Source organism: Protopterus annectens, chromosome 7.part0 (genome assembly GCF_019279795.1).
Source record: "Protopterus annectens isolate FY-2018-M chromosome 7.part0, PAN1.0, whole genome shotgun sequence".
Classification (NCBI taxonomy): Eukaryota; Metazoa; Chordata; order Ceratodontiformes; family Protopteridae; genus Protopterus; species Protopterus annectens.
Window position 1 is genome coordinate 1,990,127,171 of NC_056739.1, and position 26,824 is coordinate 1,990,153,994.

At 45.1% G+C, this 26,824-nt stretch overlaps 1 protein-coding gene across 1 annotated transcript in view; it reads right to left on the reverse strand.

Annotated features, from left to right (window-relative positions):
* The window catches only part of RPN1 (ribophorin I), a 937,203-nt gene that overhangs the window by 591,893 nt on the left and 318,486 nt on the right, over nt 1–26,824 (reverse strand). The window contains exon 5 of the mRNA XM_044078412.1: nt 7,971–8,163. Coding sequence (XP_043934347.1) covers nt 7,971–8,163 — 193 coding nt within the window. The remainder of the gene's footprint in view (nt 1–7,970; nt 8,164–26,824) is intronic.

Here is a 26,824-nt window from a genome sequence, read left to right on the forward strand (position 1 = left end):
TAAGGTTTGGGCGGCAGGGGTAGTGGAAATGGTACTCTCTTGTTCTGGTGGCAGGCCTCTGCCCAAAGGAACTCTAGGCGTAGGCAAGGTATGATAGGAATCACTGCTTCTAGATCCTGTGAATGTTGACACCATAGGTTTTTGAGATACCACTGCAGTTTACTCCTATGCAACCTTGCATCTGGAATTATAAGAATACAGGAGGCCATGAACCCCAAGGCTTGCAGTATTTGCCTTGCAGATAACTGGGTTTTTGTGGCCACTTGTTTGAAGTAGACTGTCAAATGAATCCGTTTCTCTGGCGTGAGGAAAGCCATCTGGGAAGTTGTATTCAAGCTTGCTCCCAGGAATATAATTTGTTGACAGGGTACCAGGTGTGATTTCTTTTCGTTTATGGTGTACCACAGACAAGTCAGTACCCTTTGAACAAAGGAAGATGATTCAAATGTATGTCCTGGCTTTCTGCCTGAATCAGACAGTCATCCAGATATGGGTATATTTGAATATTTCTTTGCCTGCAGAATGCAATGACTGGAGCTAGGCACTTTGTGAATACCCTGGGTGCAGTAGATAAGCCAAAGGGCAGTGCAAAAAATTGATAATGCATGTAGCCTGCTTTGAAGCGTACGTATCTTCTGCAAGACTCCCTGATAGGGATGTGCAGGTATGCTTCTTTTAAATCTAGTGTTGCCAACCATGCATCTTTGCCTAGCATAGGAAGCAGCTGGTGAAGAGTCGGCATCTTGAATTTTGGCATCACCACAGCAGAAAGGTTCAGGATAGGACGCCATGTATTGCCTTTTCTGGGTACCAGGAAAAGTCTCGAATAGAACCCTTGTCCCTTTTCCTCTACTTGTACCAAATGATAGGAATAATTGTTTCCAGGCTGTGACAATGTTGACTCCATAAACTTTTTAAGTACCACTGAAGTTTCCTCATATGCAATCTTGCATATGGAATTAGAAGAATGCAGGAGGCCATGAACCCCAAGGCTTGCAGTATTTGCCTTGCAGATAGCAGGGTTTTTGTGGCCATCTGTTTGAAGTAAGTCCCCAAATGAATTTGCTTTTCTGGCGTACGGAAAGCCATCTGGCCAGTTGTATTCAAGCTTGCACCCAGAAATGTAATTTTTTGAGAGGGTACTAGTTGAGATTTCTTTTAGTTTATGGTGTACCCAAGACAGGTTAGAACTCTTTTTACAAACGCCAGAGGTTTTAGAAAAATGGCCTGGTTTTCTGCCTGAATTAGACAATCGTATAGGTATGGATACATTTGAATATTCCTTTGCTTGCAAAATGCAATTACTGGAGCCAGGCACTTTGTGAATACCCTGGGCGCAGTAGACAAGCCAAAGAGAACTGATGATGCATGCAGCCTGCTTTGAAGCGTAGGTATCTTCTGCAAGATTCCCTGATTGGGATATGCAGGTAAGCCTCTTAAATCTAGAGTTGCCAACCAGGCATCCTTGCCTAGCATAGGAAGTAACTGGTGAAGTGTCAGCATCTTGAATTTTGGAATGTCCAGAAAGGTGTTTAGAGTGGACAGGTCCAGAATTGGACGCCATGATTTGTCTTTTCTGGGTACCAGGAAAAGTCTAGAAAAGAAACCTTGTCCCTTTTCCTCTTCTGGTACTAGTTGAATAGCCCCCATGTTTAAGAGGGAAAGTACTTGTTTCTGAGCCTCTGCCCACTGATTTGGGGGCAGGTCTGGCCACCCGTTTGGAGTTGGCAACGTGTGGAAATGAAATCTGTATCCCTTGCGACACTATATTTAAAACCCATTTGTCCTGGGTTATAAATTGCCAGTTGCTTGAATGAAGAGCCAGTTTTCCCCCCAAAGGGGCGGCTAAGAGTTAAGTGCTTGGTAATTTTAAAGGGAAGTCATTGAGACCGTTTACCATAGGGTGGTGCTTTGTTGTTTCCAGATTTGGAAGTGGAAGCACCCCATTGCTTAGTTCTGAAAGTCCCTTGGGACTGAAACCTGGTGCTTTTGGAATGTCTGGGTTTGGTTGGAGTGGCTCTGGAAGGAACTGGAAAGGACCAGTTCTTAGTAGGCCAGTGCCTACTAAATCTAGGAGTTGTACTTGTAAGAAATCTTTCACAGTTTGCATAGATTTAGCTTCATCTTCCATCTTTTTTAGAACGTCTTCAGCCTTACTGCCAAACAAGCGGTCCTGCTGTAAAGGAGCATCCAAAAGTTTTGCTTTAACATGATCAGGCATAGATTGCTCCTTAAGCCAAGCATGCCTTCTAAGTACAGACCCAGTAACAGCAGCCCTGCAAGAGGCCACTAAAGAATCAAAACCACATTGTAAAGTATGTTTGCCAACTTGTTCGGCTGAATGCAATACATCCTGTAAATCTTTATTCTCCACACAGTCAGAAATCAACATCATTTTCTGTTTAAGCAGTCCCATGATATGCTGTTGATATTTTAGCATATGGAATTGACAGTTTAAAGCCCTGATTGCTAAGGTTGCAGAAGTATAAATCTTTTTACTCCATCTATCCAGCGCCCTGGAGTCTCTATCAGAAGGGGTAGGATTTTTAGCAGTAGAAGCCTTAATGCCCTTGCGTCCCTGTGAAATAGTTTCTGGATCCGCAATATGATTTTTAAAGAGGAACCTGTGTGAATCAGGAACCCTGTAATATCTGTCAGGTTTTCTGGGAGCAGGAGGCAAAGAATCAGGGGCCAAAATAGATTCTGAAAAAGCATCATCAACAATGTCTAGTACAGGAGGAATAGCTAAAGGCTTATGCTGAGGCAGGAGTAAGAAATCCCTAACCCTCTTTTTTGAATCAGAAAAATCCTGGCTTTCCCAGTGGAAATGCTCCCTTAGAGTATGTAAGGTTTCACCAAAAGAAAAATCCCCTGGAGGGGAAGCAGAAGGAATAGAGTCCTCTGCATCAGAATCCTCATAAGTAGATAAGGGAAAGAATCAGAAAAATTTAGAAGAATCAGAAAAATCAGAATCCTGGTCAGAAGATTCATAAACAACTTCAGTCCTAAGCTGGCTTCCCCTGATTAAAGTTATAAGATCTTCAGCCATTCTTATCATTTGTTTTTAGGCAAAGAGGCCTGAGCATGCAGGCCTGGGCATCGTTTTTTTAGGCATGGTTCGAGACTTGGGCCTAAAAGAAGGAGGTGTAAGTTTAATATGCAAGTCCGTAGGCCTGAATACACCTTCAGAAGCCGGTGCCTGCACAGCGGCTCTGGACCCATCCAAAGTAGAGACATCCGCAGGTCCCATAGTTGAAGCATCTCACGGCATACCGAACTCCGAATGGGTCTCAGTAGAGGCTTGTGAATCAGAAGTAGTGGGTATCAGGGGCTGCGAAAGTGCGAACAGAAGACTGGCTTAGGAGAAGCGTCGTTGGCAGTTTTGGACCTCGGCGGCCTTTCTCTGTCTTTATCCTTGCATTTTTTCGGAATCCCGGTAGTCTGAAGGCTAACCGACTACATTTCTGGATAATTAAACAGAGAACCAAAATATTTAGAGGCGAAAATACACAGACGATGGATAGTGCGCTGAATAAATAAAGCACAAAACTGACAGCAAGGTATTTCTGGATAATTAAACAGAGAACCAAAATATTTTGAGGCGAAAATACACAGACGGATAGTGCGCTGAATAAATAAAGCACAAAACCGACAGCAAGGTACGTCTTGGTAAGGGCCTAGGCAAGAAACACAGTATGAATGAAAATCTTTATGAGGTATTTGCTTTCCACAAGTAATGCAATTATTAACTTTTACTGACATCGGAAAGGAGCAAGAAAAAGTTTCCTCAACAGGGTACTTAGCCATAATTGAACACTTCGGCTCTGAAACTCGAAAATGAAAATGTCAGGAGTCAGCCGACCGTCACTTGCGAACTGCTTCTGCTTCGAGCACCGCACGGCAAGAAAGACTGATGTAATGGCGTCGGCTGCATGTTTTATACCCCTGACGACCTGACGTCATGGAAGAAGGGACAGCAACCAATGCAGGACCCAAGACTTCGTTAATCAGGCCAACTGAGGGCTACTGCAAGTAGATAACCCAAAAGTGATGACTGCAACAGTGAAACATGAAGAACATCATCCTGGAGCTTCTGTGCATTTTTATGTGATAGTAAGCATCCTGGAGGTCTAACAAGCACATCCAGTCACTCTCTTGTAGGTATGGCATGATGGACTGTAGTGTGACCATCCGCAACTTTTCTTTGGCAAATGACAGGTTCAGGGTAGATAGGTCCAGAATGGGCCTTAAGTCCCCCGTTTTCTTTGGCACCAAAGAACCTTGAGTAGAAGACTGAACTGGACTGATCTGGAGGGGGGGGGTTTCGATGGCTTGTTTATCTAGCAGCCTGGAAATTTCCTGTGCTGCTGCCTCCCTTTGCGTGGGTGGTATGTCCAGGAGGGGTTTGGGAGATTTGGGAGGACCCACAAAGGGGATAGAGTATCCTCTGGATATGATCTGAAGCACCCAGCGGACTGATGTTATGGACTCCCGTGTCGCCAGGTGCAAGGACAATCATCCTGATTGCCTCCACAGTAGAGCAGTCGGGCCACCACTCAGGGCTGCTGCCCGGGTCTGTCCAAGAAAGGTTCGAGACCGAAAGTTCCTCGGACCCCCTCTGCCTCGGGGCCGGCATCCATTGTCCCCCTCTGCCTCTGGGGGAAGAAGAAGAGCCTTGAGTGTCCCGGGAGTACTGTGACTTCTGGAGCCACATCTTCTTTTGCCCTCTCTGATTCCGGGAAAAGGACCTTTGAGGGTTCGAGAAGCGGATCCCGACGGCAGACAGTGTCTTCCCATCCATCTCACTCTGGACCAAAGTCTCTCTGACAGTCTTACCAAAAAGAGTACAGCTGTCATAGGGGGCATTGGCAAAGGATGCCTTGAAAGGTTCAGAGAATTGACAGTCTGAGCCAGGTGTTGCACCTCATGGACACGCCAGACCCAGCTTCCCTAGCCGCTCCTTCAGTAGCATGAGGAGTCGCATGGACGTGCTGGAGACTGCTTTCAAAGTGGCCATCCTCGCGGAAAAAGAGTCCCTGTCCTCCTGCGACATGGACTTAAGGGGAGACTCTGCCAGCTCCTTGAAAAGGTCACGGAGTCTCGTGATGTCGGCCAGATAGTTCAGCGCCCTAATAGAAAAGGTAGCTGAAGCATACACCCGCTTCCCTAAGTGGTCCATCATCCACGACTCTCTGTCAGCAGGATGAACCGATGCACTCTCCTGAGATAGTTCCTTCTTTGTGGCTGCTGTTACCACCATGGCGTCTACGAGGGAGCCCTTGTTCCATGCTGGCCTATCCAAAGGTGGACTCAAGATCTCATCATGCCTTTTGGGAATTGGTTCTGGTTCCCTCCATGCCCGTGAGGTGATCAGGGACACCCAGGAAGTAGATGGGCCCGTGCCAAAAGCCTCCAGGAGCACGGACTCATCAGAAGAAGGTTTGGGGGCAGACCAATCTCCCCTCTGGTGAAGGATTTCCATGATGTCGCCAAAGGAGACATCCTCAAGAGGTGACCTGGGGGAACCCTTCCCCATCATCCAAGTCCGTATCCTCGGTGAGGGACTGGGGGGGGGTCCAAGTGCCTCCTTTTGCATGCCTGCTTGCGAAGTACAATCTCCAGTGGGGCTCTTCAGGGGGAACTCGCAAGACACTTGTTCCGCGGGGGGGAACCATCTGGGGCTCCTCGAGCATGGGTTGGCCCTCTGGTAAAATTATGGTAATCGTAGAAAGAGCCGAAGAGGTCAGGTAGGAGTCTGAGGGGACAGTCAGGGGTCTCGATCCAGTGGAGAGAACCCTTTCTACCACATCAAACGCAGAGGGAGAACGAACCTCCTGTGTAACCAATAAGGAAGCCAGTCTCCCCAGGTCAGACGAAAGAATCGGAGCCGGGCCTGAAGTGGACTGAGGGAGGGAACTTGGTCAGACAAAGGCGGAGCCGATGAAAAAAGTTCCACTCCCTCTGATCAGACACCCAAGCGCCGGCTCAGAGAGCGTCTCGGATCCAAACTAGTCGGATCCAACACGCTCCAAGCAGCTGTTGGTGTCGAAGCAGGTACCGTCGGCGCCAACCCCCTAACTAAAGCCATCCTCGGATCAGAGTATTCCTAACCCAGTGGATGGATCGAAGAAGGAGAAATCTGTTGAAAAAAATGTAGTGAGCTCCCCCCTCCTGAGGGAGAGGGGGCTGGCAAGACCCTCATCTGGATAAGAGTACGAATGAACCTCATAATTTTATCCATGTTGACATCCGATAAGGACCGAGTGGACCTCGACAAGGCCACAGACTCTGACCTTACGGGTCAGGGCACAGAGGCCCTAGATAAAGAGCGTCTCCTCCGGCTCCGGGGAAAATCTCAGTGATCAGAGCCGGGGAGGGGGGGGGGGTTTGGGGTAGTCATGGATCCTATGGGTTTTAACAGGTGAAGGGAGGTCCAGAGATCTCTTGCATTTCTCCATTACAGGTTTTGGCTCTCTCTCTCTCTCTCTCTCCTTTTCTCTGCCCCTTTTCTGCTCCACTTCCACAGGCTTTGAAACGGGAGGTTGAGCCCCAGCCTGGGAGGGAGGAGAAGTAAGAGAAGGAGAGGCGGCCACAGCAGCCGCTGTGACCGAAGCCTAGGCAACCGCCTCAGAAGTGGGAAGAAGGCCTTTCAGAGCCAACTTAGCCTTCCTGTCCTTGATTGCGCACGGGTTAAAACCAGTGCATATAGAGCAGTCTGTACTAAGGTGGGCCACGCCCAAGCACATTACACAGAGTGTGGCCATCTGCTCTGGCCAACTTATGGCCGCACTCAGTGCACCTTTTAAACACCAGCTTATCAGCCATAATATCGGTGGAAAAACAAGAAAAAATAATTATTTTCCTCACTAAAAAACACCACTCATCACAAACACAGAACACACTGAGGGGGAAGGGGAAGCAAATACACTCACAAACTATGCTAAAATTAAGCTAAACAACATTAAATATTGAACACTCGATGCATCAAGCGAGGGGAGGAGAAAGGGGAACCTATACTATAACTATCCTAAGGTTAGTAGAGAAAAAAGACTTTAATACCCACTTACTACTTGGAGCTCTGGAGATCACGATGCTTCAGCTAGCCGTGGCAAATGAGATCTGGGGGTTGGAAGAAAGTGTAGGTGTATTATGGGTAAGGGGAGGAGCTTGGAGCAGATGCGAGTAAGATTGCCGGCTCGGATCAGATACGGATACAGTATCCCGACAGGTTGAAGACCAAATAAAGTAAACTACTTCAGATACAATATTACAAAACAGTTTGATTTTAAAGACATAATTTAGTTTTCAGAACGCATCCAAACATAAAAAGAAAAAATAATCAAGCTGCCTTCTATACAGCAGTCTGCACATTCCCCATGTCTGCACAGAAGTGCAGTTTCTTGCTGGGTTATATTCTTTCCTTAACACATCTACCAAGAGATGTCTACATAGTGTGCATTTATGTGTGTGCTCGTGTATGTGTCTATGTTTGCACCCATTCATTTTGCATGTATTGCCAGTCTGGCACCCCATCTATGACACTCACTGCCTTATGCCCTCTGGTTGCGAGAACAGGCTCCAGCTATCCCTGCACCCATAAAATTTGAAGTCCTGGCAACAAAAGAAATTAGTTTCATTTTTTTATGAATTTAATGCACTTTAGAGCTTTATAACACAAGGTTACCCTAATTTAGATGTCTTTTCCCAACTTTCTATGCGATCCTGTGTTTATGACAGATGCTACAAAAGCACAGTTAACAAGGCAAACAGTCAAAAATGATTTATTCACATGTGCATATTAAGTAACTAGAAGGGAAGAGCCCAAAAGTGTGACCAATCCTGCCCCTACATTTTCCAATACAACCACAGAACATAATGCTTAACCAAGAGATAACCATTTACAAATGGGGAAATCCTCTTCAAGCAAGGCACGGAGCTAAAAAGCATGTTGTCAAAAGAAAGGCACATACCAAGGTTGTAGAGATACTCATAGCTTGGAAGGTTGTACCCAATGACATAGTGAGTTTTCCAACCCCCAAACAGTGGGAATCGGGGACGGATTTCCATGTCAACAGAGTCATCAAGAACAGCAAGGTGACTAGTAGAAATGTTCCCAATTTCATCCCTGTAGTACACATCCTGGGCAGCTGCTGGAAGAATGGTCTGAAAATATAAAGAAAGAAAAATTACTAGGTGAGAAAAAGTACAGTTTTGTACCTACCATAAATATAGATGTTAGAATGTAAACACTGCTGCAGTCATTACACTTGGGTTATCCTGCCGTCAGGCGGTTCCCCAGTCGGCCTGAGTTCCAAAGTCTTGGTCCGGCGTTGGTTGCTGTCGCCTCCTCCCTGACGTCAGTGCGACAGGGATATATAAGATGCAGCCGACGCCATTTTCTTCAGTTTTTCTTGCCCCAGATGTCAGGTGCCCCCAAATAGGTAGGCAATTCAAATTGCTAGTAAAGTATACATAAGAAAAGCAAACAACAATTTTCAGTTACCAGCAAATACTCCCCATAGGTAGTAAAGGGTAGAAGACATAGGTACGTACCAACAAGTAAAAGGGGAAGGAGGGAGGGTAACCTGGACTGCAGCAGTGTTTACACTCGAACATCTACATTTATGGTAGGTACAAAACTGTACTATGTTCATCGTGTTACACTGCTGCAGTCATTACACTTGGGTGGAATCCCAAAGCTGAGGTAGGGTGGCTGGTTCTATAAGGCATTAGGAGTGGCTATAAGGCCCTGCAGCAAAGCAGTGGCGAAGCCAGCTCTGGATTTGGAGTATAAAGGCAAATGGTAATGTTTGGTGAAGGTATGCACAGAACTCCATGTTGCTGCTTCCAAAATATCCTTGGTAGATACTCCTCTGAGGTAGGCAGTTTAAGTGGCTGTTGCCCTGGTGGAGTGAGATCTAATGCTGCTAGGTACAGGTTTCCCATGGTGTGTATAGCAGAAACGTATACAATGTCCTATCCATTTTGAAATGGTCTGTTTTGAAATGGCTTTTCCCTGTGCTCCTGCAGCATATGCTACCAATAATTGCTCAGATTTTCTGAAAGCTTTGGTTTTGTCCAAGTAGAAGCATAACTGCCTGTGAATGTCCAAAGAATGCAGTAGTCTCTCCCCTTTATTCTGTGGTTTTGGATAAAATGTTGGCAAGTGAATAGTTTGGTTTAGAGCCACACTTGATACCACCTTTGGCATAAAGGTAGGGTTAGTTCTTAAAGACACCCCTGTCCTGGTGGAAAATGAGGAAAGGTTCCACTACCATTAGTGCCTGTAATTCTGAAACTCTTTGTGCTGATGTTATTGCCAGCAGCAGAGCAGTTTTCCAGGAGATATATTTTAATTCTGCTGTGTTAGCTGGCTCAAAAGGCGGTAAAGTTAATTTTTCCAAAACAAAGTTGAGATCCAAAGTTGGAGTAGGTGCTCTATGGGGTGGTCTTATGTTTTTAGCCCCTCTGAGGTACTGTTTGAGCAAAGGATTAGAGAAAATTGGTGGATCCGTGTTGTAATGAGCAGAAATGGCAGAGGTGTGGATCTTGATGGATGAAAAGGAGAGGCCCTTGTCCAGCATCTCAGTTAAATATTGTAGTATCTGAGGAATGTTTGGGACAAGAGGGTCAAGGCTGTGAGCCTGGTTCCAGGCACAGAATCTCTTCCATTTATCCGAATAGGCTTTCCTGGTACTATGCCTTCTGGCCTCCAGAATGACATCCATAACAGCTTTGGAGAGAGGCAATGCTTGCTTGCCTAAGGAATTTTCCATGCAGCTAGGTTTAAGGTCTTTAGCTGGCTGTGAAGTATCTGATTGTTGTGCTGAGTTAGCAAATGTGGGATTTGAGGCAAAATCCAGGGTGGTTCTTGTGCGAAGTTCTTTAAGATTGGGTACCAGTGCTGGTGTGGCCAGTCTGGTGCAATCAGGATCATCTTTGGCTCTTCTTGCCTGGCTTTTATGAGTACCTTTGGAAGGAGAGGTAGAGGTGGGAAAGTGTATACTTGTAGGTTTTTCCAGCTGAATGAGAGGGCATCCACTTTCCATGCTTGTGGATGGTAACTCCTTGTGCAGAATTTCTGTAGCTGGCAGTTCATTGGGGATGCAAACATCTATGTCCGGGCTCCACCATTTCTGTGTTATCATTCTGAATATTTGTGGATTCAATTCCCATTCGTGGGAATCCATGATGTTTCTGCTTTAAGTCGTCTGCCAGTGTGTTTTTCTCTCCTGGCAGGAATTGTGCTTGCAGATGAACTTGGTAGTCTAGAGCTGTGTTCCACAAGGTCATGGCTTGTCTGCAGAGGGGGTAGGAGTGTGTGCCCCCTTGCTTGTTTATGTACCACATAACTGTGGTGTTGTCTGTCTTTAGTAATAGTTGTCCTGGATGCAGCAGGTCCTTGAAAGCTATAAGGGCATTTTGTACAGCTAGCATCTCTTTTTGATTGATGTGAAGATGCCTTTGTTCTGCGGGCCACTCGCCCTGAATACATTTTCCTGCCATGTGTGCTCCCCAGGCATAATCCGATGCATCTGTTGTCAGTGTTTGCCTGGCTGTGGGTTGAGTAAAAGGCTGTCCCTTGTTGAGGTGACAAGCTTGAGCCCACCATCGAAACTCCTGTAGAAGGCAAGGAATTAGTGGTATAACTGTTTCCAAACTTTGACAGTGTTGAGACCATACACTCTTTAGGTTCCACTGTAGTTTCCTCATATGCAGTCTGGCATATGGAATTAGTAGTATGCAAGATGCCATGTAACGCAAGGCCTGCAGAATTTTTCTTGCAGGGAATTGGGTCTTTGTTGCCATCAATTGAAAGTATTGAGTCAGTTATCCTTGCTTGTCTGGCGTGAGATAAGCCATCTGGGCCGTTGTGTTCAAGCTGGCACCCAGGAATATTATCTCTTGTGAGGGCACTAGTTTTGATTTCTTTTTGTTTACTGTGTACCCCAGGCAACTTTTTTACAAACGCCAGATGCTTTAGAAGAATGTCCTTGCTCTCTGTTTGAATCAGGCAGTCGTCCAGGTACGGATAAATTTGAATTCCTTTCAGTCTGCAAAATGCAATTACTGGTGCCAGGCACTTTGTGAAGACCCTGGACGCAGTAGATAAGCCAAAGGGCAGTGCAGAGAATTGAAAGTGCATTGAACCAGCTATGAATCTGGGGTATCTTCTGCAGTTTTGTCTGATAGGGACATGCAGGTATGCCTCCTTGAGGTCCAAGGTCACGAGCCAAGCTTTCTTGCCCAGCATGGGAAGAAACTGCTGTAGTGTTAACATTTAGAATTTCGGAACATCCAGGTAAGTGTTTAGAGAAGAAAGATCCAGAATGGGCCTCCAGGCTTTGTCCTTTCTGGGAACCAGAAAGAGTCTTGAGTAAAATCCTTGTCCTTGCTCCTGTGGTGGTACCTTCTGAATAGCTCTCATGTCCATGAATGCTGTAATTTGTTTTTGAGCCTCTGCCCATTGATTTGGTAGCAGATTTGGCATTCCATTTAACCTGGGTAGAGTGTGAAAGTGGAACCTGTAACCTTGAGATACAATGTTGAGAACCCATTTGTCTTTGGTGATCCAATGCCAATTGTGATAGAAAAGTGCCAGTTTTCCTCCTAAGGGGGCTGCCAAGAGAGAGGTGTTTGGCAGCTGTAGTGGAAAGTCATTGAGGCTGCTTTTTATATGGTTGGGGCCTGTCTTCCCCTTCTTTCTGGCCTGGTGCACCCCATTGTCGAGGCCTGTAAGGACCTTGTGGTTGACCTCTACCTCTTGGACATCTGTATCTGCCCCTTTGAGGTCTGTCTGTAACTGGAAAGGACCAATTCTTTGTTGGCCAATTTCTGCTAAATCGAGGAGGCTGAACCTGTAAGAAATCCTTCACCATTTGCATAGATTTTGCCTTATCCTCGATCTTCTTTAATACCTCTTCTGCCTTAACTCCAAATAACACATCCCGCTGCAAAGGTGCATCCAATAATTTTGCTTTAACATGATCTGGTAACGTATGTTCTTTTAACCAAGCATGTCTTCTAATGACAGAGCCTGTGACTGCTGCTCTACAGGAGGCCTCTAAAGAATCAAAACCACATTGCAAAGTATGTTTTCCCACTTGTTCAGCTGCATGCAATAAATCCTGCATTTCTTTAAAATTAGGAGGATCTGAATCTGGAAGCATTTTTTGTTTCAACTAAGACATCAAAAATTGCCGATATTTTAGCATGTGAAACTGGCAATTTAAGGCTCTCATTGCTCTGGAATCTCTGTCAGAGGAAACTGGGTTTTTTGCTGATGAGGCCTTCCCTTTGAGTCCCTGAGAAATAGTTTCAGGGTCAGCGACAGGGCTTTTATACAGAAATTTGTGCGAGTCAGGGACTCTGTAATAACTATCAGGTTTAACTGGGGCTGGAGGTAAGGAGTCAGGATTTAAGCTGGATTCAGTATACACATCATCCACAATATCTAACACTGGCGGAATAGCAAGGGGTCTGTGTTAAGGTAATAAAAGGAAGTCTCTGAGCCTTTTCTTGGATTCTGAGTAATCCTGGCCTTCCCAATGGAAATGCTCCCTCATGGTATGTAAGGTTTCCCCAAAGGAGTAGTCCTCAGGCGGAGAGGCTGATGGAATTGATTCCTCAGCATCAGAATCCTCATAAGGGGGTAAAGAATATTCTAGGTCTGAGGATGAATCTGAAGAAATGGACACCTGGTGGGATGATTCATAGTCTGCATCCTGTCTGGGCCTTTTATCAGGTGGGGGGGTGGGACCCCCTGATCAGGGTGATAAGGTCTTAGGCCATTTTGAGCATTTGTTTCTTAGGCATGGAGGCCTGTCCTGGAGAATGCTATATTTGTTTCTTTGTTTTTAAGGGAGGCTTAGACTTAGCAGAGGGTTTAATGCTTAACTGAATAGGTCTGAAAACACCCTCTGAAGCTGTGGATTGCTCAGCTACTTCGGTTCCCTCTGAAGGGTTAGTTTTGGTAGGCTGAAAAACTTGTGCATCCGAAGGCCCAGCCAGCTCCATGTGGGAGTCTGAGGCGGCCTGTGGTTCTGCAGAAGCGGACATCAGAGGCTGCGAAAGCGCCTTGCTGAAAACCGGAGAACCGGCGACCGGCCTAGAAGAGGCCTCGTCGTCAGTTTTGGGCCTCGGATGCCTGTCCTTGTCTTTGCGCTTTTTATGTATTCCTGTCGTTGGAAGTTCCAACGGCATGGTGTAATTGAATTTTCTGCCAAAATAATGTCGGTCAAAATTAATAGTGCACTTGTTAAACCTAGCACAAAACCGACAACCAGTGACGTCGTGGTCTGGGCCTAAGCATGGGATACAATAGGAATGGAAATCCTTATGAGGTACTTGCTTCCCACAAGAAATACAGTTATTAACTTTAACTGACATCGGTCTGAAGCAAGAAAAAGTTTCCCCAACGGGGTACTTAGCTTTGTAGAAGACTTCGGTTCTGGATTCGGAATGAAAATCTCAGGAGTCGGCCGACCGGCACTTGTGAACCGCTTTTGCTTCGGGCACCGCATGGCAAGAAAGACTGAAGAAAATGGCGTTGGCTGCATCTTGTATACCCCTGTCGCACTGACGTCAGGGAGGAGGCGACAGCAACTGATGCCGGACCAAGACTTTGGAACTCAGGCCGACTGGGGAACCGCCTGATGGCAGGATAACCCAAGTGTAATGACTGCAGCAGTGTAACACGATGAACATCATGCAGAATTGCTACAACTTTACACAGTTCTGAAAGGAAGCCCTCACACTACCATTCCTGTCCTCCCTCTCCCTTCCTAGATTTCTCCAAGCATCTAAAAGCTTCTGAACAAAGAGGGAAAGACCATATATATTATACATATATTTTTTTGTTAGTTTCCCAGTGTTTTACACAGAAACTATTTTGGGTTTGTCAATGTTCAAGGAATTACTTTCATATTTACCTTAAATATGAGAGCTACATATATTGAAAAGTTCTATTGCAGCTTTCAGAATTGAGCACTTTCAGTCCTTCTGTAACATTATACTGCACTTTATGATAAACTTGCACAATAAATGAAGAAACATAAGAAAAACTGAAAATCTTTTTACTAAAAAGAACATAAATGTGCAAATACAGAACACAATTTAAATGAAAGGCCAGCATGCATACTCTTCATTATAAAAAAAAACCACACAGCTTGAACCAGTCTTCGGGACTCAACATTATCACACTGACCCACTACAAACGAACTCAAAATAAAAATACATACACACAATCTACATTCAAATCTCTAATGCAGAGTGCTTTGCCCATCCCAACATAATTACTCCATCTCTGAGGATGCCAAAGCTACTGGAAAAAAAAGTATGGTGAATCAAAGAGTTCTTGCATAACCTCCTCATAAGGTGCAGCACATTCAAACAAAACAATCTATACTTCTAAACTTTCACAGAGTTTACCTAGAATAAGTCAGTTCTGACTGAAGGAACACAGATGAAACATACATATTTGCCTGCAAAGAAAAGCAGTCAATGTTTCCATTAAATTTCACTGGAACTCTAACTCCTGATTTCAGTAAAGGGGACTGCCTGATTTATTATCGTGTCAGTATTTTGTTTTACCACCTGAAGGGTAACAGCCTTCATTTAAACTGAATACAAATGCTGACTGCTTCATTAGTATAACAAAAGTATATCTATGTAAAGACTTACCATAATTGTACATGTTCAAACAGAAAAAAATCATTGCTGCATTAACAAACAAAAGTTATATACCTATAATGATACATCCTCGTTATCACTCCATCCATCATGATGGTTGAGTTATCCACCCTCTAGTTGGATATATGTCGGTTTGGAAGGGGTATGAAAGGGAGGACATGAAGATGGATGGAAAGGATCTAGTGTTATGCTAATTATTTAACTTTTGTAGCCTAAGTTATCCCTTCTCTCTTGATTCTTAATAGTCAGGACAGATTCCCTAGCTACCTTTCATCCTAGGTGGCATCATGGCAAGATAACCTTTAGAGTGGAGAACCGAAGACAGCCCTAGACCTTGATATAAGTTTAGTCAAGTTTACACTGCTTGATGAAGGCATGCATTGCTGACCACACTGCTGTAGTACAGATGTCATCTACAGACAAGTGCCTGAAAAAGGCTACAGAGATTAAAACAGATCTGACAGCCATCTATACAGAGAAACCTTGGTGAATTTTGATCCTAGTTTGGCTTTTGAAAAGAATATGAAAAGCTGATTGTGCTTTTCTAAGTCCAGTGAAGACAGACTCTCATTTGGAGCTGCACATCCACCTATCCACTTTTATCCAGACTATCCAGAAATCGAATAGATTCTCCATTAGTCCGGAAAACACTGTACAAACTCTGGTATTCTGTTTCAAAAGAAGAAATTGACTACCAAAGTTGGTTAAACCAGCAGATTTTCTATGTCGTGGGTTTTTTTTTTTTTTGCAAAAAGCACAGAAAAAAAGGCATTGCAAGCAGATAAAGAAGGCGTCCTCGTCTGATGTAATGATGATGTCGTGAAATGGGTGGGGTATGGCTGGGTTGTGGGAGGTACAAGAGGTGTGGCCTAAGTCCAGTTTTTGCCACAACGAAAGATGGCAACCCTACATCTAAAGCAGGCAGCACACATACCTTGATTAGGATGGTATGGAAAGAAAAAGTACAGTTGTGTACACTTACCATAAATGTAGATGTTATTGTATTCATTGTTGCATTCATCACACTTTGGTATTCGGGCCGACTGAGGGCTACCTGCAGGCAGATAACCCAATTCTTGGGATTTCTGTGTCAGATGCTGCCTCCTCTTCCATGTCAGGTTGTCAGGGGTATAAAACATGCAGCCAACGCCATGACATCAGTTTTTCTTGCCCCAAATGTTAGGAGCCTCCAAAATAGGAAGCAATCACATGGTGTGGGACACCTCCAGTAAAAATAAATACCATTTCCATAAGATATGGCCAAAAAAGAGGATAGGTAGAAGGTATAGAAAATACAGGGGGCTGGAAGGAGGGTAACCAGGACTGCAACAGTGAATACACTCGAACATCTACATTTATGTTAAGTGTACACAACTGTACTATGTTCTTCGGCGTGTTTCACTATTGCAGTCATCACACTTGGGTTGACTCCCAAAGCTGAGGAAGGGTGGACGCAGTCAAGAAGTATTAGGGCTGGCTAGCAGGCCTTATAAGACTGCTGTGGCAAATCCAGCTCTGGATTTAGAAAAGATAGGTAAGTGGTAGTGCTTGGTGAAGGTGTGTACAGAACTCCAGGTTGCAGCTTCCAGGATGCCCCTAGTAGGGACACCCCTGAGAAATGCTGTAGAGGTTGAGGTAGCCCTAGTGGAATGAGGTCTGATCCCCTGTGGGGTAGGTTTTCCATGGTGTTTGCAGCACAAATGGATGCAGTGTGCTATCCATTTAGAAATTGTTTGCTTTGAAATGGCCTTGACCTCTGTCCATGTAGCAAAGCTGACTAGCAGCTGGTCAGATTTTCTGAAAGGTTTAGTCCTGCCAAGGTAGAACATGAGCTGTCTGTGCACTTCCAAGAAGTGCAGGATCCTTCCCCCTTTATTCTGAGGATTAGGAAAAAAAAGTTGGTAAATGGATCGATTGGTTTAAAGCCAAACTGGATACCACCTTGGGCATAAATGATGGGTTAGTCCGAGGGAAACCCTGTCCGCATGGAAGATAATGAGAGGGTTCCACAGCCATTAAGGGCCTGTAACTCAGACACTCTTCTTGCTGAAGTGATGGCTAGAAGTAAGGCTGTTTTCCAAGAGAGGAATTGTAACTCTGCTGTAGCAGCAGGCTCAAAAAGGGGGGAGCGTGACCTTCTCTAGTACAAAGGTAAGGTCCCAGGCAGAAGTGGGAGCTCTACTTGGGGGTCTTAAATTGTTAGCTCCTCTCAGGAACTGTTTGATCAGAGGGTGAGAGAAGAGGGGAGTCTCAGTATTGTAATGGGATGAGAAGGCAGAGGCATGAATCTTAATTGATGAGAATAGGCCTTTGTGGAGCAGCTCTGCTAGATAATCTAGGATGTGAGGTAAGGTGGGCACGGCTGTGTTTTGAGACTGGCTCCAAGAACAGTATCATTTCCACTTTTCTGAATAGGATTTCCTAGTACTAGGCCTCCTGGCCTCAAGGATAACATCCAGCATCTGTTTGTTGAGGAGTGCTGGTGATGTATTCAGGGAATAAGTCAGGCTGCCAGGTTCAGGGTTTGCAGCAGAGGATGCAAAATCTGTCCCTCCTGCTGGGACAGCAGAGAGGGGGTCTGATGTAGGTGCCAGGGAGGCACTGCTGTTAGTCTGCACAGGAGTGGGTACTAGTGCTGGCTTGGCCAGTCTGGTGCAATAAGGATAGTCATTGGCCTGTCCTGTTTGATCTTGAGTAGTACTTTTGAAAGGAGGGGCACAGGGGGAAAGGCATAGATGGAGAGGTTTTCCAATGTAAAGGATAGGGCATCCACTTTCCATACTTGGCTGTAAGGATTTCTGGTGCAAAATTTGCTCAGTTGATGGTTTTGGGGGGAAGCAGAGGTCCACCTCTGGTGTCCCCCACCTGTGTATCAGAAGTTTGAATGAGTTGGGTTCCAGTTTCCACTCGTGTGGGTCCATTACACTTCTGCTTAAGTCGTCTGCCAGTGAATTTTGTTTGCCTGGCAGGAATTGAGCTTGTAGGTGCACTTGATTGCTCAAAATTGTATTCCACAGAGCCATGGCTAACCTGCAAAGTGGGTAGGAATGAGTTCCTCCTGCTTGTTTATTTACCACATAACTGTGGTGTTGTCTGTCTTTATCTAGAGTTGTCCTGGCAGGATAAGATATTTGGAGGCTGTCAGTGCATTCTGTACAGCTAACATTTCTTTTTGATTGATGTTGTGTCTTTCGGCTTTTTCCCGGTTAGGGGTCGCCACAGCGGAACTCCGGTCCGCTAATGATTGGCAGTAGATTTTTACGTGCCAAGTTGCCAGCCCTGACACAACCTTCAATGAAGGTACGCCCATTCACACATGTCTCCACACAGAAGACGCTCTAGCTGAGAATCGAACCAGACAGCGTCTTACTGTGAGGCGACAACGCTATCGCACCACCACAGGTGAATTTGTCCTGGGCTCCATTTGCCTTGAATGCATTTGCCTGCCATGTGAGCCTCCCATGCATAGTTTGATACGTCTGCTGTCAGGGTTTGGGTGGTGGGGGATTGAGTGAAAGGGAGTCCCTTGTTGTGGTTGCAAGCCTCTGCCCACCAGAGGAACTCTGTCCTTAGGCAAGGAATGATCACTGTTTCCAGGTCCTGATAATGTTGACACCAGAGACTTTTTAAGTACCATTGAAGTTTCCTCATATGCAGTCTTGCATATAGAATTAGTCGAATGCACGAGGCCACGAACCCTAGGGCTTGCAGTATTTTTCTTGCAGATAGCTGGATTTGGGTGGCCAGTAGTTTGAAGTAATTTGTTAAATAAACCTGCTTTTCTGGAGTGAGGAATGCCATCTGGGAAACTTGTGTTCAAGCTTGCTCTTAGGAATACAATCTTTTGGCTGGGAACCAGATGTGATTTATTTTCGTTGATGGTATACCCCACAGAAGTTAGGAGTCTCTTTACAAACGTCAGGTGCTGAAGTAGCAATTCCTGACTGTCCGCCTGAATCAGGCAATCGTCCAAGTATGGGTAAATTTGAATATTTCTCTGCCTGCAGTATGCAACGGCTGGAGCCAGGCACTTTGTGAATACCCTGGGTGCAGTAGATAAGCCAAAGGGAAGTGCAGAGAACTGATAGTGCATAGAGCCTGCCCTGAAACGTAGATATTTCCTGCAAGATTCCCTTACAGGGATGTGCAGATAAGCTTCTTTTAAGTCTAGGGTGACTAGCCAGGAGTCCTTAGCTAGCATAAGAAGCAGCTGCTGGAGAGTAAGCATTTTGAATTTTGGTACTACCAGGAAGGTGTTGAGAGTGGGCAGATCCAGAATAGGGTGCCAAGAGTTCTCTTTTCTGGGCACCAGGAACAGTCTGGAGTAGAAACTCTGTCCCCTTTGCTCTGTTGGAACAAGTTCAATAGCCCTGATACTGAGAACATAAAGTACTTGCTTTTGGGCCTCTGCACACTGGTTTAGAGGAAGGTCTGGCAATCCGCTTGGGGTTGGCAGTGAGTGGAAGTACAATCTGTATCCCTGGGATACAATGTTTAAGACCCATCGCTTCTAGGTAATATACTCCCAGTTTTTTGCATGCAGGGTGAGTTTTCCTCCTAGGGGTGTAAGTACTTGGTCATGGCTGGGAAGGATGAAGGACAAGTCATTGTGAACTTTTTCCATAATGGGGTGGTTTACCACTCCCTCTTTTTGAGGAGGGAGCACTCCCATTGTTTAGATCTGTGCATACCCTGTGACTGTAGTTTTTGTGGTCTGTTGCCCCTGGGTTTAGACTGAGGTCTGAGAGGGACTGGAAAGGACCAGTTTTTTGAAGGCCAATACCTACTGAATCTAGGTGGTTGTACCTGTAAGAAATCTAACAGTTTGCATAGATTTAGCTTTTTCCTCCATCTTTTAAGAACTTCTGCTTTTGAGCCAAACAAACATTCTTGGTTTAATGGAGCATCTAGTAATTTTGCTTTGACATGGTCTGACAAGATTTGTTCCTTTAGCCAAGCATGCCTTTTCAGAACAAACCCAGTGACAGCAGCCCTGCAAGATGCTTCTAAGGCATCAAAACCACACTGCAAAGTAGGTTTACCAACTTGGTTTACAGAATGCATTAACTCTTGTAAGTCTTTATTTTCTGCACAATCAGGAATCAATAACATTTTGTTTAATTAGTTCAATAATATGCTGATGGTACTTCAACATGTGAAACTGGCAATTTAAAGCCCTGATGGCAAGAGTTGCAGAGGTTTATACTTTCTTACCCCATTTGTCTAGCGCCCTAGAATCCTTGTCCGAAGGGGTAAGGTTTTTGGCTGTACTAGCCTTAATACCTTTAGGTCCCTGGGAAATGGTCTCGAGATCCGCAGTAGAATTTTTAAAGACAAATTCGACAGAGTCAGTTACTCTATCTGTCAGGCTTTCAAGGAGCTGGTGGTAAAGTATCAGGGGTAAGACTGGATGCCATGATGACATCATCTACAATACCCAGGACAGGGGGTATAGCTAGAGGCCTATACTGAGACAAGTCTAAAAATTCCCTCAAGTCTCTTTTTGGGCTGTGGGTAGTCCTGGCATTCCCAGTGGAAACGCTCTCTTAGGATATGCAAGGTTTCACTGAAAGAAAAGTCCTTGGGGGGGGGGGGCAGAGGGAATGGAATCCTCTGCATCTGAATCCTCATAGGTAAATAAGGGTAGGTCCTGGTAATCACAGGGGTCAGAGTCATCGGACTCATGGTCTGTAGAATCAGAAGGAAAAATCAATTCTTTGTCTTTTAGAGGGGGAAGGCAGGCTTCCCTAATTAAAGTAATAAGGTCTTCAGCCATTCTAAGCATTTGTTTCTATGGCATGGAAGCTTCATAATCCGCTTTGGTCGTCTGTTTCCTAGGCATAGTGCGAACTCTGGGCCTGAGAAATTCGGTACTTTTAGTCATTAACGAAGTAGTTGGTTTAATGCGAACATCGGAAGGTCTTAATACACCCTCAGAAGCCAGTGCCTGCACAGCTGCTCCAGACCCATCCAAGGTAGAGACATCCGCAAGTTCCATAGTTGAAGAAGCATCTCACAGCATAACTGACTCCGAATGAGTCTCAGTAGTGGCCTGCGAATCTGTAGAAGCAGGTAACGGGCTCCGAAAGCACCTGAGTACCGACGGACTGGCGACTAGCTTAACGGAAGCGTTGTCGGGAGTTTTGGACCTATGCGGTCCGTCTCGGTCTTTATCCTTATGTTTTTTTTTCGGAAGATCGGTAGTCGGATGGCTTATTGAAGTCATTTTGGAATACGGAGAACGATACCGAAAGAGTTTAGAGGCAAAAATAGCCCGATGACAATAGTTCGGGCATTGAACAATGCACAAAACTGACCGCGAGGGATGTCGTGGTCTGGGCCTAAACAGGTGACGCAGTAAGAATGAAAATATGAGTTATTAGCTTTCCACAGGCAAGACAATTGTTAACTTTTTCTGACATCGGTTAGAGCAAGAAAAAAGGATCCCCAATGGGGTACTAAGCTTTAGAAGACTTCAGCTTTGAAACTTGAAAAATGAAAATTTCAGGTTGCAGCCGACCGGCACTTGCGAACTGCTTCTGCTTTGGGCTCCTGTGTGGCAAGAAAAGTTGATGTTTTATACCCCCGATGACCTGATGTCATGGAAGAGGCGAAAGCAACTGACACAGAAATCCCAAGACCGGTATTCGGGCCGACTGATGGCTACCTGCAAGCAGATAACCCAAATGTGATGACTACAACAGTGAAACATGAACATCAGGCATATGAACAAACTTTTTCAATGTTGCCCTGAGGCCACGTTATGTACAAAGAAGGGATATGGTCAGTGTAACCAGGCCTTTGTGGAAAATGAAGCAGGCTATTTGCAATATAAAGCCTGCAACTCATTAAGTACTCTTTGCTGAAGTGATTGCTACCACAGATAAGGTTGTCAATGACAGATATTTGAGAGATGAAGCAGGCTCAAAACTTGTTTTCAGTCAAAGCTTGAAGTGCCAAAGGAAGATCCCAAGGTGGATTAGGATCTTTGATGGGTGGTGTCAGTAGAAAGGTACCCTTCAAAGAGGCTTTGCATATCTTAAGGGAAGCTACATAGAGAGAGAGGGCAACCATGGAAGGTAGTTCAAAATATCTGCTAACTGGACTGTAACGGTTGAGTAACTCCATAATCAAACATACTTGTAAAACTTGTAGTACAGAAAAAATTAAAGCAGAGAATGTCCAAACTTTTATCCATAGTCCAGTGGGCAAGTCTTTCCCCATTTACGTTTGTACAGTTTTTTTGTAAATTGCTTTGGGAAGCAATTAGGATTTGTACTACTCTCAAGGGTAACACAGGATCACTGGCAATCACGGAATTGGAGAAACTAAGCAGTTAACTTGATGAACTTCATGTTGGGTTAGGCTTGCCTAATGACTGAAAAAAGATCCAGTTGTGGATCCAGAAACCACGGAGGGAGGGTCAGAAGTAGTAGTCGAGTAGGAAGTCATATATGCCTTAGCCAAAAAGGAGCAAGGAGAATGACTGTCACTTTGCACCAATGTGCTTCCTCTAAGAACTTTGACAGGACAGAAAGAGGAGGGAAGGCATACAGAAGACCAGGTGGTCAAAGATGGACCACTGTGCCCCTCGGTGACTGTTCAAGGGTGAAAAAGAGCTGCTCCATTTGGTATTGTGGGGAAAGGCAAACAAACTACAACAAAGCTGGCTCCAACAGTTGAATATTTCAGCTGCCACTGCTGGGTTGAGGAACCACTCCTTCGGCATCAGAATGCAGCAAATGAGCCTTGGACACTAGAAGACTGCTTCCCTCCAGCTCCAGAAATTGACAAGTGGAGTACCTCAGGGTTCAGTCCTGGGACCGCTCTTGTCTGGCATCTACTTCTCTGAAGTACAGGCCAACACTAAGGGACTCTGGTTAACAAAGTTCGCAGATGACTGCAAACTGGGAGCCATTACTGAATCCCCAAATTATGTGGATACTCCACAAAAGGGCCTTACAGAAACAGATGCTTGGTGCCAGAGCCATGGGCTCAAGCTCAATGCCAAGAAATGTACAATTATCCCCTTTGGGAAAAAACATATACCCGTGAATTACCACATAGGTGGCAGTACACTAAACACCGAAAGTGTGATAACAGACCTAGGGACACAGGTGGACGGTGGTCTCACCTTAGATAACCACATCGCCACAACAGTCAGGAAATCCTTCTATGTGGCACATCTCAAAACTAAGGGCTATTCATTCAGAAAAAAGGAGGTCATTGTCCCACTGTACTCATCCCTCATTAGACCCATTATAGAATACAAAGCCCCATTTGGTATGTACCTCTCAAGACATCTGCAACAACTGGAAAGGCCACAGAAATACCTCACTAAAAGAATCACAAGCCTAAAGCAGATGCCCTACGCTCACCACCTTAAAAAAGCCCAGCTATACTCTGTCGCAAATCATCTACTCAGAAGCGATCTCTGCTTAACATACAAGGCCATGTCAAACTCAGAGCGGTTGGATATGCTACACTTAAAGAAATCCCAATCCCTCAGTGCCACGAGCTCCAGGGATCTAAACCTTGTCATCACAACAAAAAAAAAAACATGCTGGAGGGATAGGTTCCTGACCCAGGGACTCCCCAGACTCTGGAATAGACTGCCCATACATGTCAAGCAGAGCGCCTCTTTGGCCTGCTTAAAAAGGAACCTTGACAATTGGATGGGAGAAAGGAAATTCACTCCGGGGATCACTTCAGTCACCCTGCTAGACAGGGGTCCAGGGAAGTAAATAGTGTGGAAAGAAATAGCAAGGGAATTGTTATGGCTAGGCTTGTATAGGCCCTAGGGCCGATAGCCTAGTACCAACCTATGACCCAAAGTACATTGCTTTTAGAAAACACTTTGAAGATATAGCCTTCTGTCACACACTCATGGCCTCCCAGCAAAGTGGATTAGAGGGGTTTCCTCCTTTTTTCTTGATATATCATACCACCAAAGTGTTGTCTGTGTGGATGAAACTCATACCTTGTGGAAGGATGTCCTGAAGTGCCTGCAATGCTAGGCGGATTGCTCTCACATCCAGAACACTGATGTGACTTTGAACCTCTAGTTGAAACTACTTTCATTGGACTGTACTCTGCTCTTAACGTCCTCTCACCCCAGAGAGGTAGTGTCTGTGGTAAATGTGTCCTATGGTAACAGAAAAGCAAGCAGCCTCCCATCGTGGCCTAGAAGGGGATTGAATCCACCATTTTAAATGGTTGCGACAAAGGGCAGAGTCTTGCACAGTAATGAATAGACCTGAACAGCTTGAGAACACTGAAGCTAGCATGGAGGACTAGCATGGTGGGAGCTGCTACGATGACAAGCAAAGAATAAGAAAGGCTGGAGTAATATCAGTTCTGATGAGCTCCTACAAGTGCAGTCAAAAAGAGAGCAACTTCAACTCTGGTAGCTTTGTGACCTAAGATGATTTGTCTATAGGATAACCAACCATGTGGGTTCCAAACTTGACAGTTTGAAGTTTATGGATACATCCAAAGACTGGCACGTGTGAAGTAGTCTCTTGCCAATATTGGAGATTTCTATCTGCTTGGAGTTAAGAGACAGTCATCCAGGCACAGTAATGCTCAGAATCCTTGCAGCCTGAGATGCACTGTGACTAGTCATGCACTTCATAAACACTCAGGGGAGGGGCTGTGTTGAGACCAAAAGGCAGCATTTGGAATAGATTGTGACTGGCTCCCAGCTCAAAGAGGAGAAACCTTCAGGACTGCCATGTAATCTTGATATGTTAATACACATCCTGAAGGTCTATACTGCACATCAAGTCTCCCCTCTCTAAGAGAGGAAGGCTAGACTACACTGTAACCATATGGAACTTGGACTTTTTCACATATGTGTTTAGGCCCTGGAGGTCTAAGATGGCCCTTGAATCCTTGCTATTTGGAACCAAAAAGAATATTAAGTAGACCCACAATCCTCTCTCATCTGTTGCAACCTCTCAGACAGCCCTTTTTGAGGAAAATACAAAACCTGTCACACTGCAGCCATTGTTAAATCAAGTGCAACACCCAGAAGAGCCTCTATAGTAAGTCTGGGGTAGAAACAAAGAAGCTGTTATAGCCTCTGGATATTTTCTTCACCCAGTAATCTCTAATAATGTTGTAGATGAAGGGAAAATTTTCTTCCAACTGCCTCCAAAGGGAAACAATCGGGCAGCACTGCAGAAACGCTAAAAGAGTCTGCCTGAAAAGGAGTTTCTAACACTTGGCTCTCTAGCCCCCACCCCCACCCCCACCCCCTCAACACTAGAGTGGCATCCATTACTCCTCCACCACTACTACTACTTGGGGGCCTGTCCAAAAAAAAGTAGAAGAAAAAACAATGCATTTTTTTTAAACCAGAAACTTTGCTAGTTGTCTAATTCTCAGAAAAGAACCTTTGAAGTCCAATGGCAGAGAGTCTCTTTCCTACTTGCTGACTCTTCATTAAAGTATTCTTAACTTTGAGACAAAACAATGAGAACTCATCATATTCGTTTTTCAAAAGAATGCCTTAAAGTTGTTCTGAAAGTTGCACAGTCTCAGCCGGGTATGATGCTGCATCGCTATGTTGGTGGCCACTTCTCTCACTCTGTCAAAAGCTGCATTAGGTAGCAGTCTCAAGGTCAGGTTAGTAATAGACAGCATTATGGATAACTGGGCTTCCATTACTTTCCTTCTGTCCTGGTCTCCAAATGGAATCTAAAGTCTGTTCTGCAAGATCCTTTAGGAACGGAGTCACATGGGACATGCAATTTAATGCCTGGAGAGCGAGTTCCTGAGGCGTAGGTTTGTTGCACAGATTAGTCCATCATCTGGGAATCTTTATTAGGAGGAAGTTCCGCAGAGCTCTCTTCTGGCAGTTCCTTCTCTGTGGTTGCTGCAACCACAATGAATTCTATCAGTGAGCCCTTATTCAAATAGGAAGGATCTTTGTGAGGTCTTAAAATTTTATCTTGCCTCAAGGAATGGGTTCAACCACATCTGGGTCTCCCTGTGCCCTTTCCACAATCAAGTCTAGCTGGCAGTGAGTGGGAGGGACCACCCAGATAGTAGATGGGACAAGCCTGAAAGGTAGCGAACATTTTCTCATCCAAAAAGGGGCGTCAGCAAGCCCAGTCCCCTTTTATCTCTGCAATTCCATGACTTGACCAAATGTGGTGCCTTCAAGGGGAGTCCGGAGGGATCCTTTCCCTTCAAAAAGATCAGAGTTTCAGTGAGAGACTCTTTCAAGGAATCCAGTTATTTCCTTTCACACGTACATTTCCTGTACACTCGGGGTAGGGAGGCTTTTTTTTTGATGGGATGGATCAAAACCTTCAGAACTATGCAGTCCTTGGGGCTGATGGTTAGGGCTTAATGCCGCAAACAGAATGTCACTTAAGGATGGAACAGAAGCACAAGCTCATCCATCTCCTGTGTATTCTGGCAGGCTAGAATCCTACCCTAGAATGTTAAGATTAATGTCAGTGACACCAAGTAAGGCAGCACCTGGGCCACCCCAGATTCTAAGGGAGACTAGGTGGATGGATCAGATGGGTGCACCTCTATGCCAAAGCATTACTCATGTCAAAGGCTGAGACTGCTGCCAAGCTGCTGAGGACTAAAGAAACTGAAACCACAAATGGATCTTTAGTCTGTGCCAAGGGGAGCTCCAAGACCTTGGATGTTAAACTCTCAGCTTTGACATGCACTCTGCTCTGAAAACAATGGGGGAGTAGAGAGTCAGATGAACAATCTGACCCCAGTGCAGCCTGTGCTGATGACAGTGAGAGGAGTCCTGGCCATGATACCACCAACTCCAAGATGGCATCTGGGGAAAGAACATAAGGGGGTGAGAGAGCCAGCTCTGTCCTGCAAAAAGGCCCTCACCATCTGTTCCCAAATGAAATCTACAACTCTTCTGGAAGACTGAGAAAACCTAATGAAGGCTGCAGAAAGAGGTCTTGAGCTGATGATCCTTGAGGGTTACATATCAGAACTGGGAACTCAGAGGGGTAACTATCTTGGGAGAATTGTCAAGAATAATTATTGCATCAGGGTTGATAATGGCTAACACCAATGAAAAAGGCAATCACAGTTCTGAACCACTGAAGTAGATCTCTTGGCCATTTTAGGCAGAAATTGACACAAA